At 43.3% G+C, this 18,557-nt stretch overlaps 1 protein-coding gene across 2 annotated transcripts in view; it reads right to left on the minus strand.

Annotated features, from left to right (window-relative positions):
* Window positions 1-18,557, minus strand: part of CDH18 (cadherin 18) — a 1,127,064-nt gene that overhangs the window by 211,036 nt on the left and 897,471 nt on the right. For both annotated transcript variants that reach the window (XM_090049911.1, XM_090049912.1), the window contains one exon: window positions 10,888-11,182. In XM_090049911.1, the coding sequence (XP_089906037.1) occupies window positions 10,888-11,182 (295 nt within the window). The remainder of the gene's footprint in view (window positions 1-10,887; window positions 11,183-18,557) is intronic.

Below are 18,557 nucleotides of genomic sequence, written 5' to 3' on the forward strand. Positions count from 1 at the left end.
TGTGGTAAAGTGGGGGAGACACTGAGGTCCCAGAAGGGGCAGGGAGTTGGGTGTCCAAGAAGAGTGGGCATTCCTTAACGAGACAATCCTCCAAGTCCAAAGGGAGGTAATCCCTACACGGATCAAAGTGGGCAAGAGGGCACAAAAGCCCCCATGGCTCTCCAAAAGCATCTGAAACATCTCCAAGCTAAAAAGTGTCAAAGATCAAAGTCTTTGATTTCAGATGCCGATGGCAAAAGGTCAGATGACAAAGGGTCAGAAGCTAACACAACAAACTCTGTGGTTGTAATTTATCCCTCTGTATTAACAGTGTTGCATATACACACCCCTGTCTGTGCCTCTTTTTAAATCACTTGAGTTCTCATACTAGAGAGACAAACTGGCCTTAACAATTCAGCACAAGAGATATCGATACCCATAGTGACCAGATAAAAGTGAAACTACTTCAATGAAGTTGTAAAATTAATTAAATATACTACGCGTGCCATCCTGTGACCAAACAGAACCAGTACCACCCAAGTAAAAATAATCCCCTTTTATGAAACCTGAGCAAACAAAGAAAGCACAAGTGCCAACTCATTAATTATTTATGCACCTGTGAAAAGTATAATTTTGAAAGAACTTCCGCCCAAAGCAGAGAACTGTGTATACACTCAAGAAGAACAGATTGTGCATGGATATTTCTCTCCGCCTATGTTATCTTTCGGCGTATCCCCGTTTATCTCTCTATCTCTGGTGTTATCTTTCTTATCAAGAGCTCTCGGTAATTTGCAGACTGCAACGGCTTATATGAATCGCTCGGAAGCAACTGTCTTACCCACCCTGTAAATGCTGGGTAACATGATATCTGCATGCTGTAACTGAATGAATAAATCAACTCCACTGCCTACACTCTAGCCATCAGAAGTGTAAGTAAAATAAATCTTTTGTAAAAACATCACACTTTGTTTAAATCATCCTGACTCCTGTTCACTGTTATCACCCACCTGCCCGGTCATAAATCCCTCTCCTCGCGCCAAGCCGGTCGTACTGACCCAGGCTCGCAGGTCAAGAGTGCACCGGCATTATGGGGCGCGACAAAAAGGAGGCGTACACCCACTGGAAGGGCGGGGCCATCACCAGAGAGGACTATACCTCTGTTGCTCAGGACTGTAGAGGGGCAGTCAGGTAGGCCAAGGCAGAGATGGAACTAGGACTAACTACCTGGATCAAGGACAACAAGAAGTCCTTTTTTAAATACATAGGGGATAAATAGAAGATAATGTGAGGCCTTGGCAGCACACGCTAGGAAATCTGGTCGTCACACCAGACAGCAAAGCTAACCTATTTAAATATTTCTTTGCCTCCTTTTTTCTGAGTAGAGACCTGGTCACCCCCCACTGGGACCCCTGTACGCCTCAGGGGAGGCACATCCAGGCCTAGGGTCAGCAAGAACCTAGTCAGAGAACTTCTGGAGGGACTAGATGTATTTAAATCAAGAGGTCCTGACAATCTCCACCCCAGAGTGCTGAGGGAATGAGCAAAGGTTATTGTGTGACCTCTGGCATGGCTTTATGAGCACTCAAGGTGCTCTGGTAATGTCACAGAGGACTGCAAAAGGGCCAATGTGGTTCCTATTTTCAAAAAAAGGAGGAAGGAGGACCCAGGAAATTATAGGCCAGTTAGTCTTACCTTGGTCCTGGGGAAGCTTTTTAAGAAAATTATCCTGGCGCATGTCCATGAGAGGCCAGCAACATGGGTTCATTAGAGTCAGACCAACCTGGTGGCCTTTTACAACCAGATCACCAAATCCCTGGATGGAGGTGTCACAGTGAATATAGTCTTTCTGGACTTTAGGAAGGCCTTTGACACAGTCTCTCACCCCATTCTCATTAAAAAGTAGGGGACTGTGGTGTCGATGCCTATGCAGTCAGATGGGTCACTAACTGGCTGGAGGGCTGCACCCAAAGAGTGGGGGTGGATGGGTCTTATTTGACCTGGAGGGATATGGGCAGTGGGGTTCCACAGGGCTCGGTCCTCGGGCCCACACTGTTCAACATCTTCATCAGCGACTTGGACAAAGGGGTAAAATGCACCCTGTTCAAATTCGAAGAAGACACTAAGATGTGGGGAGAAGTGGGCATGCTAGAAGGAAGGAATAGGCTGCAATCATATCTGGACAGGCTACAGGGATGGGCAGAAGAAAAAAGGACGGGTTTCAACACTGACAAGCGCAGGGTACTGCACCTGAGGGGGGGAAAAACCAGCAGCATACCTACAGGCTGGGCAACTCCCTTCTCATCAGTGCAGAAGCAGAAAAGGATCTTGGAGTCATTATTGAGGCCAATATGAACATGAGCCGACAGTGTCGGGATGGAGTCAGGAAGCCCAACCATACCTTGTCATGCATCCACAGATGCATCTCAAGCAGGTCCAAGGAGGTGATCCTCCCCCTCTATGTGACACAGGTTAGGCTGCAGTTGGAGTACTGCATCCAGTTCTGGGTGCCACACTTCAGGAGGGATGTGGAAAGCATGGAGAGGGTCAAGAGGAGGGCCACCCGCATGATCAGGGGTCAGCAGGACAGGCCCTACAAGAAGAGGCTAAGGGACCTGAATCTGTTCAGCCTCCACAAGAGAAGGCTGAGGGGAGATCTAGGGGCCATTTACAAACTAGGCAGGAGGGACCAGCAGGCATTGGGGGGAGTCCCTGTTCCCCTAAGCACGCCCAGGAGTGACTAGAAATAACAGTCACAAGCTGGCAGAGGGTACACTCAGGCTAGATATCAGGATGCGCTACTTCACTATCAGGGTGGCTAGGATCTGGAACCAACCTCTAAGAGAAGTGGTGCCGGCTCCCACCCTGGGGGTCTTTAAAAGGAGGATGGATGAACACCTGGCTGGGATCATTTGACCCCAGTACTCTTTCCTGCCACGGCAGGGGGTCAGACTTGATGATCTGCTCAGGTCCCTTCCTACCCTGCCAAGTATGAAACTATGAAATGGGGGTTTACTTCACCTTAAATTGAAGCGGTATGTTTTTTAAAAACACCGCTTCAATTTAGGGCAAAGTAAGTGTTGTGTACACCCATGTCTTACCTGCCTTTCCCGTGGCAGGGAGGGGAGGGCAAGCTGCTGGCGGGCAGAGCAGTCCCTGAGTTGCAGGGGGAGAGGCAGGGGGAAATTTCTTCGGTGGAGCCTGCCTTCCCGGGCTGCTGCCAGGCTACATGCATGGGCTACCTGCACAGGCCCTGAGGTGAACAGAACCCGGTGCTTTAGCTCGCAGCTTCAGGGCAGCAAACAAACTCCTTGGAAGCATTTTAGTTTGCTGTGCCCCAAAGTCATTTAAGGCCCATTATGCCATCAAATGTGCTACAGCGGCTGGAATTAATGCACAATACACCATCAACGTGCAAACACCAACACCATTAAAGCAGTGCAAAAGCACTTAACCCGCTTTAAAGTGTCATGCACATGTGCCCATATAGTCTATTTATGTCAAGCTTGTGATTCACTATCTCCCCATATCCTTTTCTGTGGTACTGCAGCTTAGCCATTCATTCCATGTTCTTTATTTGTGCACTTCATTGTTCCTTCTTCAGTATGGTATCCTGCTCTTAATAGCGTGGTATCTTAATTTCACCCTACTTATTTCAGTCCATTTTAAAAATTTAATTAATGTCATTTTTAACACTCATCTTTTGAAGTGACTGATACCTTACCAAGTTTGGTGTCACCCAATTATATATTTCAAATTCTAGAAAAAGATCTAGAAGAATAATGGACCCTGAACAGACCTTTGGGTAACTCCATTTTCTAGTTTGACCTGGAGCTGTTGAGGACTACACTCTTTAAGCATGATTATTCAAAGTTATGCTGTCTCCTCACAGTGACAGAATACTTCTAAAAATGAGGGTGACATTGTCAAAACATCAAAATAGATCATATATATGCTCCAATTTTATAAAGCTCATTTTCTTGCCGCAGAAGAGCATTACATTGTTTCAGTATGATTTGCTCTTCATGAATCTATACATACTACCTTTATCTTCTATGTGTTTACAAACAGTTTATTTGTTAATAGCTTACAGTATGCAGCACCAAAAGTATATCCAGAGACTACTAAATAGTAGATATGGCTTTGAAAATAAATAACAACTAATTTCTTGACAAGGCAGATGCCCAACTTACTACTGCAATTTCGGGAGGCTCAACAAATATTCAAGCTGCCATTCAGAAAATATGTGGTACAGAAAGCATGTCAGTATCTGGAGCAGAGTCTTTTTGTCACACATGTGTACTGAGCCAAACATAATGTGCTTGCACCCTTGGAACTCATCTGGCTTCCCTGCCCACAAGCTCCAGATTCAGAAATACAGAAACATATTCCTCCAAGTTGCTCCCAAACATGCTGGAGACCAAGGGCTTCCCAGAGTATCTTCCAGGTTTGAAGAATGCATGCTCGTGGAGTATGCTTGGGAGTGGCTTGGCCAGGATGTGCCCTGGGTGCAGTATAAATAACAGTGATCCTTAGTAAATAATCTCTGAAGTCTTATGTAAATCTGTATAGAAAAACAATGTCAGGAAAAAAAAATGAGGATGGAAAGAACTGTCAACTTGATAAAAAATAGTGACGCTTCTCATTCGATCATATAAGACACATTGACCATAAGTAGGGAAGGGGGGGGGAAAAGCATAAACTATTACCAAGTTACCAAAACTAAGACACTTGAGAACTGATCACATTTTAATGAAGAAGGATTTTGATTTTTTAAATACTTTATTCAGGGGTTCAGGGGTACAACAATGGTGGCCGCTTGCAAGCGAAAGCACCAACAACTTACTACCAACCCAAAAACGAGATCGGACAAGTCTCTTTGTCCTCGGATCCAGAACCCAAATCAGGCAAGGGAGTTAATGCCCACCCAAGTATTACAAAGAGATCCGAGCCACAGCCCGTCCGCAAAAGGTGTGTCCCACGCACCCCAAATCCCGGGCCAAAAGACAAAACCCCGGGCCAACCAAACCACCCACACATCACACCGTGACAGACACCTTCGCTGCATTTCACGTCGTGTCTCACATGCTATGCGGTCGGCGTGCCGGCCACACAGTCCTAACCGATTCAGACCCTGCTCCATCCCCTCATCCACGTCACAAAGCCTTCAACTTCCACCCAAAAGAGAGCAAAAAAGCAGCCTGGCGAGGGCCCAGGACGCGGCAGCGCTGGAAGTCGCAGTTCGACCCCGAGCCAGCCCGGTCGCCCAGACCGGTCATGACATCAGAGCGCGTATTTGAGACGGCCATCCTCCACCAATGAAGAAGGAAGAACAGAAAATTAGTTTCCAAAACAAACCCCAAAGCAGTGATGAAATATCACTAACAAATACTAAGATAAATATCAGAAATTCAGCTAAAAGGCAAAAACAGAATGTTAGTTCTGCAAGTGAACCCAACCCAAATGGGATGAAACTCTCCTTTCAAAGGGAGACAGGCCAACAAAAAGAATAAAACTGAATCAGGTCTCATTAGAAACACTGGTAAGAAAACAGTATACACTATATAATGAATTTTGAATCTACCAAAATAGTGTGAGTAGTAAGAAATCAACCATCAAAAAAAAGGAATCAGTAAAAAAAAAAAAAAAAAAGAAAGAGAGAGAAAAAAGAAAGTATCTTGATTATGAGAGATAGTGAGTTGTAACACTCTTCTTTATATCACAGGAAAGATTTTTAGAATAGATATTTTAACATGACCCCAGACAACTCACTAATAATAGGAGCATTATTCTTATTTCCTTTGTAAGAAAGTGGAGTTTGAGGCTTCATTTTCTGATAAGAATTTTCTGGGTAATGTGAAAAACACTGATTCATAATCCAAAATGTTGGCCCAAAATACTTCAAATGAGTAGCCACTAGTTGATTCAGATTCATAGATTACTTAGTTACTGAGAAATAACTAAAGCCTAAAATTCAGTCTGATATTAAATTAGATCCATTATCTGTAGAAGAATCACACAAGCTGTACTCCGGAGTGGCTACTGAGAGGAAAATAAGAAGTGAGCTACTATGGAGAAGATGAACCAGATAAAACAGTTGCATTATGTGCTCTTGACTTTGAGGATGACATTGATCTGCACTCTAGCAACATTCTTACTATTCAGATAACTAGATGTAAAAAGTCAGAGAATCATTGGCTTAATTAAAAGTGGTGCTTTATTAAAGATGATGGAATCTGAATAAAAGCAGGAGCAAGACAAGGTAGTGCTTTTCCAAGAAAGGTGCTGTAGACAGACAGAATAGGTAAAGTAATGTTTCACCTCTAGACAGAAACTGAAGTGAAAAGTGATGACTGGAAGCTACTGCAAGGAAGGTGACTTGAATTAGCAAATGTAACACAATTTGATTAAAATAAAACTTAAAATAAGATTTTATTTTATATACAAGACGTTGTTTCTAAAAATAGTGGTGTTTCACTGCTGTGATGAACCAGTGCTAACAGGAGAGATTTCCTGCTGGTCAAGAATATTAGTCTTTGGCACCACTGTTTCCTCTCAGCAGTGCTATTCATGAAGGTATACTATCACTACTGGTGTTCTAATGATTCACAGAAATATTACCCCTAAAAGCATTTTTTCTAAGGATTATATTTCTGAAGGGGAGGGATATTTGGAATAATATGGTGGGGCACTTCAGATGTGGATTTAATAAATAAAGTGTGCACATGTGCGTGCGGAGATGCATACATACACACGATGATGATCTCTACTTATTAATATCTTGGCAAGTCCAGGTGATCAAGCAAGTCCAGGTATGCAAGAAGGAGTCATGGATCCATACAGTCATAGATTATAGTAAGCAAACTAGTATTGCAACCTTCATTTTAAATAATATCAGACCAATAAGAAATGAGTTCCTCAGACTCCTAAAAAAAAAGAAAAGAAAATGAAAAAACAAACAAAAAACAACACTTGGTCCAAAACACAGGCCAGGTAAAATGGCTTATAAAAAGGGTAAAGTGGATAGGGAGGATTTAGAGGATAGGGAGCCTGGAACAGGGACAGATTCTTGAGAGGATGTGGGAGCTGAAAACAGAGGAGTGAAAGATAATGGTTGCAAACAAAAAAGCTGGGATGAGGGAGGAGGGGATTTCCAGTATAGAAAAATGAGTGCTTAGTGGAAAATTGACAGAAGCAAGATACAGAGCCATAGGGAGAAGTGGAAAGGGAGACCAAAAGTTTAAGAGAGCCAAAATGGCAGCGAGAACATTTGAGAAAGGAAGAACACCAAGATAAGGGTTTAAGCAAAGGACTTGCCAATGGGAAGAGAGATTGTGGAGAAGATAATGGTATGACATCCCTTGGAGAGAAGGGAGGATAGACTTTTAGATAGATGGGAAAGAAAAAGTGTAAAGGCCTCTGAGGAAATTAAAATCTGGAAAGAGAGGGGTGAGATGATTAAAGATTCTGAGGCAGATAGACTCTGTGAAATACTATACCTGTGAAGGAGACTCTAGACAAAAGGGAATGATCAAGAAAGTAGAATAAGAAAAACAGAAAGAAAAAGAAGGGATTATTTCCGTAAGTAAGAAGGGATGACAGATGGGGTACGAAGAGAGAATGAAGCAGAGGGTATTAAAGCCAGAGGACAAAAAGGGTGGAGCAAACAAATTTAGATCCTGTCTAAATGATGACTATTTTGATGGGAAAGGTTTCACTCAAAAAAAAAAGGTCTGGGAGGATAGATGGGACTGATTTTCTTCTCTCACACAGTGGTGTAAATCCACTGATTTTGTTGGAACAGCTGCTGTTTTACACCATTGTAAAAGGGGTGTGTGTGGAATCAGACTGACATTTCCAGTTACTAAGATCCTGGATATTGTTGTTGCTTATTTCAGGAAGAGAAGTAACTAGACTTTGCTCCCATATAAAATGGTATCACCAACATGTAAATTCCTTGTGTACACACTACATTTTACCAATGCTTGTGATGAGGGAAAATGTGAAAATCTGTGGTTTTCCACAGCATTCTTGCTTTTTTTATTTTTATTTTGTTGGGGGTAGAAGATTGTGTTAGAGGCAGTGAAGGGAGAAGGGGAGAAGTCTCTTTATAACCACATCAGTATCTACTTGCTTCTCTTTGGACCTGGATGACTCACAGTAAGCTTAGTATATAACCTCACTCACCCCACTACCACATACATCATCTGGGCTCACAGCACATTCAGGTGTGCCTGAGTGATAACCATCTGGATTCAGTCACAGCAAGTCTTTCTTTCCTAGAAAAATGACTACTGTGATTATATGTATGAGTATGAAGGGCCAGCAACTCACTTAATTTTGATATTTTTCCCTTTAATATTTATAAAAACTCTACTTTGTACAAGTTCAGTCAGGCACCTGTCAAGCGGAGAAAGAAACATAAGAAATGAAATTATGTGTTTTATGTAAATTCACTTGGAAGACATGTATTTGTTTGGGGCTTCCAGCTATTCTCTTTCAAATGTAGTGTGGGTCGCTTTCTTCACTCACCCATTAGTGATACAACGTAGAAGACAGACTTCAAAAGGAAAACTGCCTATCTTTGCTGAGCTTTCTGAAAAAGGTTTTTGAATCTGTCTTTCTTGCATGATTTAAGTATGCCTGGTGCTAAGAATATAAAGATGCGTTCTAATTTAAGTATATTACTGAGAAAACTGTAAGGAAAGGGAACTGGTTACATGTTGCTGATGCTTTAAATAAAGTACCGATTACATACACAGTGGCTAAGTACAGACAGTCAAAAAGCCAGAGGCTGAACGAGTTCAATCTTTGCAGGGGTTTTTTTTTAATTGCATAGAAAAACTGATCCCTCCCGCCCAGCACCACATCCCCAGCTGGGAGCAGCCTGGGAGGGAAGGAGGGTAAGCTGGAACTGGGGTCTTTACTTCCAGCTGGAAGCGGGGCTTAAAAGCAAAAAACTCATGTCACATGTATGTGTTAAGCCACAGTGGGGTCAAAACTGCAGGCTTGCTAGCCCCTGCTGAGACCACGAAGCCTGCCAGCTTTCAAAGAGATAGGTACAGGAGCTTCTGGGGCCCTGCACCTCTGGCTGCTGACAGGCAAAACTGGTGACATGGGTTTCACCCCCCTGTGCCCCAAAACAGACACAGTCCCACAACCACCCGTGTCACCAGTTTTGCCTGTCAGCAGCCAGAGGTGCAGGACCCCAGAACCCAGAAGCCCCTGCACCTACCTCTTTGAAAGCTGGCAGGCTTCGTGGTCTCAGCAAGGGCTAGCAAGCCTGCAGTTTTGACCCCACTGTGGCTTAACACGTACCTGTGACATGAGTTTTTGACTTTTAAGACTTTGAGGTGCAGTATCCCTGAAACCCCTGCACCTATCTCCTTGAAACTTGGCAAAACTTTGTGCCCTCAGAAGGGGCTACCATTGCTACATCTTTCATCCAAATCAGGCCAGAAATGACAAAGTTATAGGCTGTTTCAAGTTTCTCCATTATAGCCTATGGGCAAAACGTTGAAACAGTGTCAAAGCAGCCAAATAGTTTCGACGAGACGAAACGGAACAACAGTTTCAAATCGAAATGAAATTTGAAATTAAACACTGTTCCATCAAAATACAAGTTAAAACAGAATGGTGCCATTTCGCACAGCCCTATAAATAAGCCCAATTCCATCAGTCTTTCCACATAAGTCATGTCTCCCAGCCCCCTCACCATTTTTATTGCCCTCCACTGGACTCCCTCCAATTTGTCCACATTTTTTCTGTAGTGGGGGGCCCAAAACTTGCACCAGGAGGGAATATGGGACAGAAGTTCCATAAACTGGTTTGACCTAAATCAGTTAAGTCTGCTACTACATCCAACCAGGTTTATCTGAAACCATTTTTAGTCATTTTGAAAGTAGTTTAAGTGCACTGAATATCTGTTCTGTTACAGGTTTAAACCAGTTTCTGATCTCTTAAACCAGTTTGTGTGCAACTTCTGTCCCTAATCAATATGAAATTTTCATAGGATGCTACCAAGATGAGCTTGCTTCATTAGAGAGAAAGAGAGAGAAAAGATAAGGAAAGAAAGAATTCATGAAGGTCATAGCCTAGAAGAAGCTGGAGAGTTACTTTTTCCTTGTGCTAGTTTTATTTTTTCAATTAATTACACAGCACACCAACTACCGTCTGGAAACCACACCAGATCTGCAAAGCCATGGGAGGAAATACTGAAAGCTAAACAGTGGTCTGTTGGTTTATAGCATTTGGAAACTCCTGGAATAAACTATTACAACAGAAAAATGACTCTGGAAATGAAGTACAGAAGCCCAACAGAGGTGCAGGGCATAACAACAACAACGTATTTCATCTTCAGCTAGTACTTACAGGGCACATCTATATGGCATGCCCACTGTGCAGTTGTTACTGAGCAGTCATTTAGTACTTGCATAACCAAATACTAAATTGACTGCACAGTAACCGGCATTACTGCACAATACCGTCATGCCATGGTTGCTTGGTGATGCTTTCTGTGCAGTAGCTCATTTTTACTGTGCAGTAGCACCACATCACAGTTTATGCCTGGCAACACTACAGTGCAGTAGTAATGAGCTACTGTGTAGTAGTGATGAGACACTTATTGCACAGTAGCTTATTACTATTGTGCAGTAAGCGTGTCATCTAGGCGCACCCACAGTGTATTATATATGTGCATCATGGACACGTAGATTAAACGACTGTGTAGTATTTGGTCTCAGTTTGAACTATTAAAAATTTGTTGTTATTAGCACCTTCTAGTTTTGTTAACCTTTACATCTAACTACTGTTAATAAAGAAGAAAAAAAAGTAGTAAGCACTCTGTCAAAAAAGGAGATAGTAGAGTCCATCATTAAAAGCTAGCTAAGTAGAATGACTTCTTTCCCTTACCCATTTCAGACATCTCTGGCACAGTAACAATGTATGGTCCATCTGTAAATCTGGGTGCATTGTCATTGATGTCCTGCACTTTGATAATGAATTCAGATTCAGGCTCGAGAGGCTTGTTTGTTCGTCTGTCAATAGCCTGGGCATGCAGCACATAGTGTGTTTTCTGCTCTCGATCAAGGCTTTTGGTTGAATGAATGTCTCCTGTAGTGTCATCAATAATAAATATAGTTCCAGCCCCTTCGCCAGTAAGGATGTACTTGACTGATCCATCACCTTTGTCGGAATTGGAGTGTAGCTGTAAAATATAGATACAATAATATCATGAAACATGATATACGTGATATCAGCTTAAACCATACTTTCTTGCATATAATACCCACAGTAAAACATGCACCTTGTTTTGGGAAGGGAGAATGAAGAAAAAAAGATTTTTTTTCCAGAGTTATGGCTGCATAGAGCAGTTTCAGAGCCTAATCTTCAGTTGACTCACCCTTCTTTTCCTGCTTAACTAAAAGCCAAAACCCTAGCTGCTGCTACAGACTGTTCTCCATGGGCAGATCTATGATTTTAAAAGAAAGAAAGAGTCTCAAGGCCTTGAAACAGGAAAAGGAAAACGAAGAACAACTAGCAGACAGCAAAACTTCCCTTGAATGGTGGAACAGGAAAAGCATTAAAAAGGAGAGATTTACATACATTTCTTAAAATTACATAAAAATTGCAATTTATTGGGTCAGACCATAGGTCCATCTTCCCTAGTCTCCTGTGTCAAATAGGGTGAGTGAATGATGAAAGGGGTAGTGAATATTGTACAACCAGGATTTGTTTCATTGTTTCTCTCTCACTTGCAGGCTCCATTATTTAAGGTATTTGAAGTTCTAATTCAGAGCTATAACCCTAATTCCCACACTCAATAGCAACTGATGCACCTTTCCTCCAAAAATCTGTCCAGTCCCTTTTCGAATCAGACTAAACTGTCAAAGTCTACAACATCTGGTGGCAGCGAGTTTCATACTTTAATTACATGTTATGTAAAAGAGAACTTAGTTAGTTTTAAACTTACTACCTAATAGTATCACTTTGGCCATTTATATATACATACTGTTTTGTTCTGTGATGTGCCAGAGTTCTTCTGCTTCAGAGCACACTCGATTAATTGAGTCTGCTCTGCAAATGAGTTGATGTGGACTTCACTGTGCTGTGTGCAGTTGTATAAGTGGCGAAATGCGTGTTAGCACACAGAAAATGGTGACAGCACGCTTCTGAACTAAAGCACTTTCTAGGTGTTTTAGTTCAAAAGTGCATCACTGCCATTTTCTCAGCACTGATGCTCATTTCATCGTTTATACACCTGCAAGTGTTGCAGTGCAGTGCTACAGTGTGTAAAAATGCCCTGTGTGACCCCTTAGTTCCTGTATTGTGAGAGAAGGTAAACAATAAAACCCTATTTATTTTTATTTTAACATTTAATATTTTGTAAAGCTCTATCATGTCCCCCCTCAAGCACCTCTTTTCTAAAATGAATAGATTTAGTCTCTTTAGTCTCTCCTCATATGGAAGCCCCTCCATACAATTAATCATTCTTGTTGCCCAACTCTGTATCTTCTCTAGTTCTTCTTTATCCTTTTTGAGGTGCGGGGATCAGAACTGGGCACAAAATTCAAGGTGTGGATGCACCATGTATTTATAAATGGGCAATTATAAATTATTGTTAGCACCTGTGAAGTGAAGAACAAGGCTGTTTTGAATAAATTGACTCCATCAGCTGCCTGAGTAATGCAAATGTTTCTCTGTGGAGCAGAAAGTAAGGGTGCTTACAGAAGTTACGCTTTTCAGAGTGTAACACACTATAGATGTGAAGTAACAAATATTCACATCTCCAGATTGCTTTTAAAATGGCCAATCATGCAAAAAAAGAAAACCCAACCCAAAACCTTTATCTGATGAAGTATAAGGTAAGGATGCTCTAAGACAGAGCACCTTTAGGGAACAAGTGTACACGTACCCTGCAAGGGTTAATAATTTCCCCACCCAAGGTTCTTGGCAATGGCAGCATCATGGCTGCTGCAGCTAGAGCTAAGGCTATGGCAGTGAAGGGGGTGGGAAGAAGGGTGGAGAGGGGGGGCAGGGGGGAGCCGGACCAGGCCCATGAGCTGGGGAGACTCCATTTCACCCTCCAACCCAACTCATGCAAGGGGTAGGGGAGGGACCTTGCAGGCCCAGCCCAGGACCCTGAAGACCCCAACAGGAGTAGTTGGGGGGGCACATGTGGCAGGAGGGGGGCTCCCTTTTCCCAGCCCCACCACCTGTGTGAGTGTCCTGACAGTGGCAGAGACTGCTTTGCCCACAGCTGGGGAAATGGAGCACCCCTGCTTCATGGGCCCAACCCCACTACCCCTGCTGGGGTTTTGGGGGGAGCTAGACCAAGCCCATAAGGCAGGGGGAATCCATTTCCCCCACACCCTAGCTCCAGCCACAGCAGCCTTTGCTTGCTGTCAAAACACTTGTGCAGGAGACAGGTGGGAAGGAAGGCAGGCACCTCCTGGCTCGTGGGCCCAGCTTGGCTCCCTCCAAGACCTGTCCTTCCCATTCCTCCCTTCCCCCCACACCCTCCCATGCAAGCTGGCAACAGTTGCCAGTTGGCAGGAAAGAGTGTGGTGGTTGGGGACAGTGGTGGGCTGACAGCTGCCTGGGAGGCTGCTAGAGTGCTCCCAGCTGCTGGTCAAGGACAATGCAGGCAGTCTCAGAGCCCCTGCACATCCAACAGGCTTTGTTTCAGTCACCCTGAGTTACCCTGACAAACTGCCTGCACTTGTGTCAGCACTCCAAGGAAGAATGTTTCTACTTCAAGCAGAAAATCAGTTTTCCTCTTAAGATAATGATCTCAATTTTGGGGGTTCATGTTTTGAAAAAATGGTGTGTGGTACGCAAGTAAGCATGGTATCTTATAAAAAATTCAGTAACGCATTATATGTCATTTGTACACTTCTAAAAGTATGGTGAACTCCTTGCTGCTGTAATGTCCCATGCACCAGTTAAAGACAAGTCATAATCATTTTTATGTGGGTTATTTTGGCCAAGGTACAAGTCAAATCCTGGTCACAGAATGACAGAATCATAGAAAATTAGGGTTGGAAGGGATCTCAGGAAGTCAGATTTACTCCCATCTCCTGCTCAAAGCAGGACCATCCCCAATTAGATCATTCAAGCCAGGGCTTTGTCAAGCCAGGATGTAAAAAACTCTGAGGATAGAGATTCCACCATGTCTCTAAGTAACCAGTTCTAGTGCTTCACCACTATCCTAGCGAGAAAGTTCTTCCTGATATCCAACCTAAACCTCCCTTGCTGCAACTTGAGACCATTACACTTTGTTCTGTCATCTGCCACTACCGAGAACATTTTAGCTCCATTCTCTTTGGAACCACCCTTCAGGTATTTAAAGGCTACTATCAAATTCCCCCTCAGTCTTCTCTTCTGTAGACTAAATAAGCCCAGTTCCCTCAGCCTCTCCTCATTATGTGCCCCAGCCCCCTTACCATTTTTTTTGCTTTCTACTGGGCTCTCTCCAACGTGTTCATATCCTTTCTATAGCAAGGGGCCCAAAACTGGACACAGCACTCCAGCTGTAGCCTCACGAGTGCAGAACACAGTAGAAAAGTCACTTCCCTTGATCTACTGACAATGCTCCTACTAATACAGTCCAGTATTGCCATTAGCCTTCTTGGCAACAAGGACACTGCTGACTCATTTCCATCTTATTGTCCACTGTAACCCCCAGGTCCTTTTCTGCAGAGCTGCTGCTTAGTTAGTCAGTCCTCAAGCTGTAGCAGTACATGGGATTCCTCCATCCTAAGTTCAGGTCCCTGTTGAACCTCATGACATTTCTTTTGGCCCAATCCTCCAATTTGTCTAGGTCACTCTGAATCCTAAGCCTACCCTCCAGTGTATCTACTACACTCCCCAGCTTGGTGTCATCCACAAACTTGGTGAGGGTGCTATCCAGCCCATCTTCCAAATCATTAATGAAGATATTGAACAAAACCAGCCCCAAGACCAACCCCAGGGGCTCTCCACTTGATACTAGCTGCCAGCTAGACACTGAGGCATTGATTACTACCCATTGAGCCCAACACTCTAGCCAGCTTTCTATCCACCTTACAGTTCATTTATCCAACCCATACTTCCTCAGCTTACTTATAAGAATGCTGTGGGAAACCATATAAAAAGCCTTCCTAAGTCAAAGTACATTACATCCACTGCTGACTCTGCATCCACAGAGCCAGTCATCTCATCAAAGAAGGCGATCATGTTGGTCAGGCATAACTTGCCCTTGGTGAAACCATGCTGACTGTTCCTAATCACCTTCTCTTCCTCCAAGTGCTTAGAAATACATTTTTTGAAGACCTGTTCCATGATTTTTCCGGGGACTGAGGTGAAGCTGACTGGTCTTTCATTTCCTAGATACTCCTTCTTCTCTTTCTTAATGATGGGCACTATAGTTGCTCTTTTCCAATAGTCTGGGGCCTCCCCCAATTACCATGAGTTTTCAAAGATAATGGTCACTGGCTCTACAATCACATCAGCTAGCTCCCTCAGCACCCTCAGATGCATGGTATCTGGCCTCATGGACTTGTACACATCCAGATTTTCTAAACGGTCCCTAACCTGTTCTTTTACCAATGAGAGCTGTTCACCTTCTCTCCAGACTGTGCTGCCTACTGCAGTAGTCCAGAAGCTGACCTTGCCTATGAAGACTGTGGTAAAAAAGCCATTGAGTAGTTTAGCCTTTTTCTCATCATCTGCCAGTACATTGACTCCCCCATTCAGTAAGGAACCCACACTTTTCCTGCCCTTTCTCTTGTTGCTAATATACTTGTAAAAATCTTTCTTGTTACCCTTCACGCCCCTTACTAGCTGCAACTCCAACTGCACTTTGGCCATAGGCGGAGGGAGAAAAAAAATATTTGGGGGGCGGGGAGGGGCTGAGCATGTATGCATGCACTCATCCCCACCCAGCAGGTAAGTCTGTGGGGGATGGCATGAGGAGAGGGGGAAGGACAGTGGAGTGGCAGATAGAGGCCCCTGCAGTGAGAGAGGTAGTGAGGCAGCGGCAGGGGTAGGGGCAGGGGCAGAGGCTTCAGCCAGGGTGGGTTGTGGAACAATTGGAGCTCAGGCAGCTTGTCCAGGGTCCCAGGGGGGCTCCTGCCATTACATGCACCCCAGCAGAGATCTGGGGCACGTAAAAGATATCATCTCTACTATGAGTCTTGATTGCCTTTTCCTTTAGACCAATATGGCTACAACCTGGATGTGCTCCCCTAACCTGTGCATGAGGCAGAGGCAGGCTGCTGGTGCACACCAGGCTCTGCACCCCACTGTTACTGCCTTGAGAGCCATGCAACGCCATGTGCAGCCCACCACTGGGCAGGCAGGGGATGTGGTGCAGCCCAGCAGCGGAAGAAGGCACATGGCATCGCACGGCTCCCAAGGCAGTGGCAGTGGGGCACAGGGCCTAGTGTACAGCAGGCAGCCTACCTCACCTGACACACACACCAGGTGGGCACATGCCCTCCTGGCCTCCACCGGAGTATGCACAGTAGCAGGAGCTTCCCCATGTGTCCCTGGACAAGCTGCCCAGGCTCCAATTGTCCCCAACCTGGGACAATTCACCCAAGTCCCTGCCTCTGCCCCACTCCCTCCCTCAATGTGTGGGCCTTGAACTGCCCCCCTCCCACCACTGTCGCAAGCTCTTTCCCCTTCACAGAATAAACTGATACTTGTCTGCCATGCTGGGCAGCCAGTGATCCACACACCAGGCTGTGATCCTGGCTGTGTGTGAGCCCCTCCCCACCCCTGCTGCAGCTGCCCAGAGCCTGTGCCCAGGCTGCCTTGTGGCCCTATCCTCTGCCTCATATTCGGGGGGGGGGCTGTGCCCCAGTAGCCCTGGCCTTCCACTGCCTATGACTTTGGCCTTCCTGACTTCATTCCTGCATGCCAGAACAATATTCTTATACTCCTCCCAAGCCATTTTGTGCAACCTCATGCTCACTTTCATTTGCAATAATTAGAAGCTGTGAAGAGCATAAGAGTGACAGATACTTCTGCAGGCTTTTTTCTAAAATATAGCTTTTTCCCTCACTTTCCTTTATTAGAAAGCCACCTAACCTACTTGCCTCTGTATTATTTATTATAAAGTAATGGGCTTTGACTGGTGCTTCTAGAATCTTAACTACTGCTAGCATATATATTTAAAGTATATAAGTAATTCCACTGCTTTGCTAAGACAAAGCGCATCACTTTTTTAGAAAAGAATTTTAAAAAAGCCCCACAACCCTGGGAATATCTATAAATACTCCATTGTATTAAAACTGAAGGCTAAAAAGCTATCCATCCAAACTCACTGCTACTAAACTTATAGCTACAGAGCTGAAATACAAATCTATGGAATAAATTATCACTTGACAGATTAGGAGTATTTTTTAATCAGCACTTTGATAAAAGCAAAACAAATTTTGTATCATTCACCACGCGGATCAAAGCAGGAAGGCTGATATCAATAGCTGTCCACACCCTTGCATCATCCTCATATGGTTTTAAATTGGAGAACAAACTTTTGATTTCTAGTATTGACTCTTTCTTATTCTATCTGCATTTGTTGAATATCATGGATTGAGGTCTTCCTGTATCTGTTGTTATTAAATCTCTGGCATTACCACCTGTCTTCAAGAAATATGAATTATGTGCTAAGAATTCCAAACAAGTAATAGAATACATTAGCTTTCACCTGCCTTTCTGATCTGAACCTTTCAATTAGCTTTCTGATCTGAACCTTTCAATTAGTTTTAATTTTCTTGCAAGCCTCATTTTAGCTTCTATTGTAGGACTTGGAGTATACTGTAAAATGAAATCCTTGGGAGAGATATAAATTTACTTCCTAATGCTCTATAAAGCAGAGGGTAAAAGCCAAACGTTTAGACATCCTTTTTACTGCCCAATTCACTCTTCTCTCCTTAACATCTCTTGTGTGTTTAAGAAATGTTTAATATTTATTTTGCAAGGGAAAAGCTTTATGACATTTTTTAACTTTACCCTATCATGCATGATATGGCCCAAAATATGGTTGATGTTGCCCAAAATATTATATTTTGTTCTATATGGATTTGTAAGGGGAAAAGACTAAAAAAATTATGACCCTTACCTGAAATAAATCAAACTAATGCAGTGAATGTAGCTATACTGATGTACCTCCACAGATATGTCCTAATAATCAAATCAAAATGATAAAATTGTACCTTTCTGAGATAATTTATTTCTGAAAGACAATCTGAGAGAGAGAGAGAGAGAAAATGTGCATGCTATTCTAGTTCTCAAAATGATTTTATAATTTTATAATTCTAGTCTTACAGGTCTACTTTTTAATTCTATCTGCCAAATTCTGCATTCAGATATGTGTACACCTCTCATTGAATTAAATGAAATTTGTGAGTGTAATTGCCTGGGGATAAATTTGTTTGCAATTATTATTTTATATACACAAACACATGCATATATTCACACACTTGTTGTTCACTTAAATGTTGCAAGGCTTATAAAGCCAAAACCACCTTTAATAGCTTGAGTGTAATTTGCACATAACATCATCAGCATAGTAGAGATATCTTTTATTAGATCAA

Source organism: Crocodylus siamensis, chromosome 5 (assembly GCF_052110815.1).
Source record: "Crocodylus siamensis isolate JL-2025a chromosome 5, ASM5211081v1, whole genome shotgun sequence".
Taxonomy (NCBI): Eukaryota; Metazoa; Chordata; order Crocodylia; family Crocodylidae; genus Crocodylus; species Crocodylus siamensis.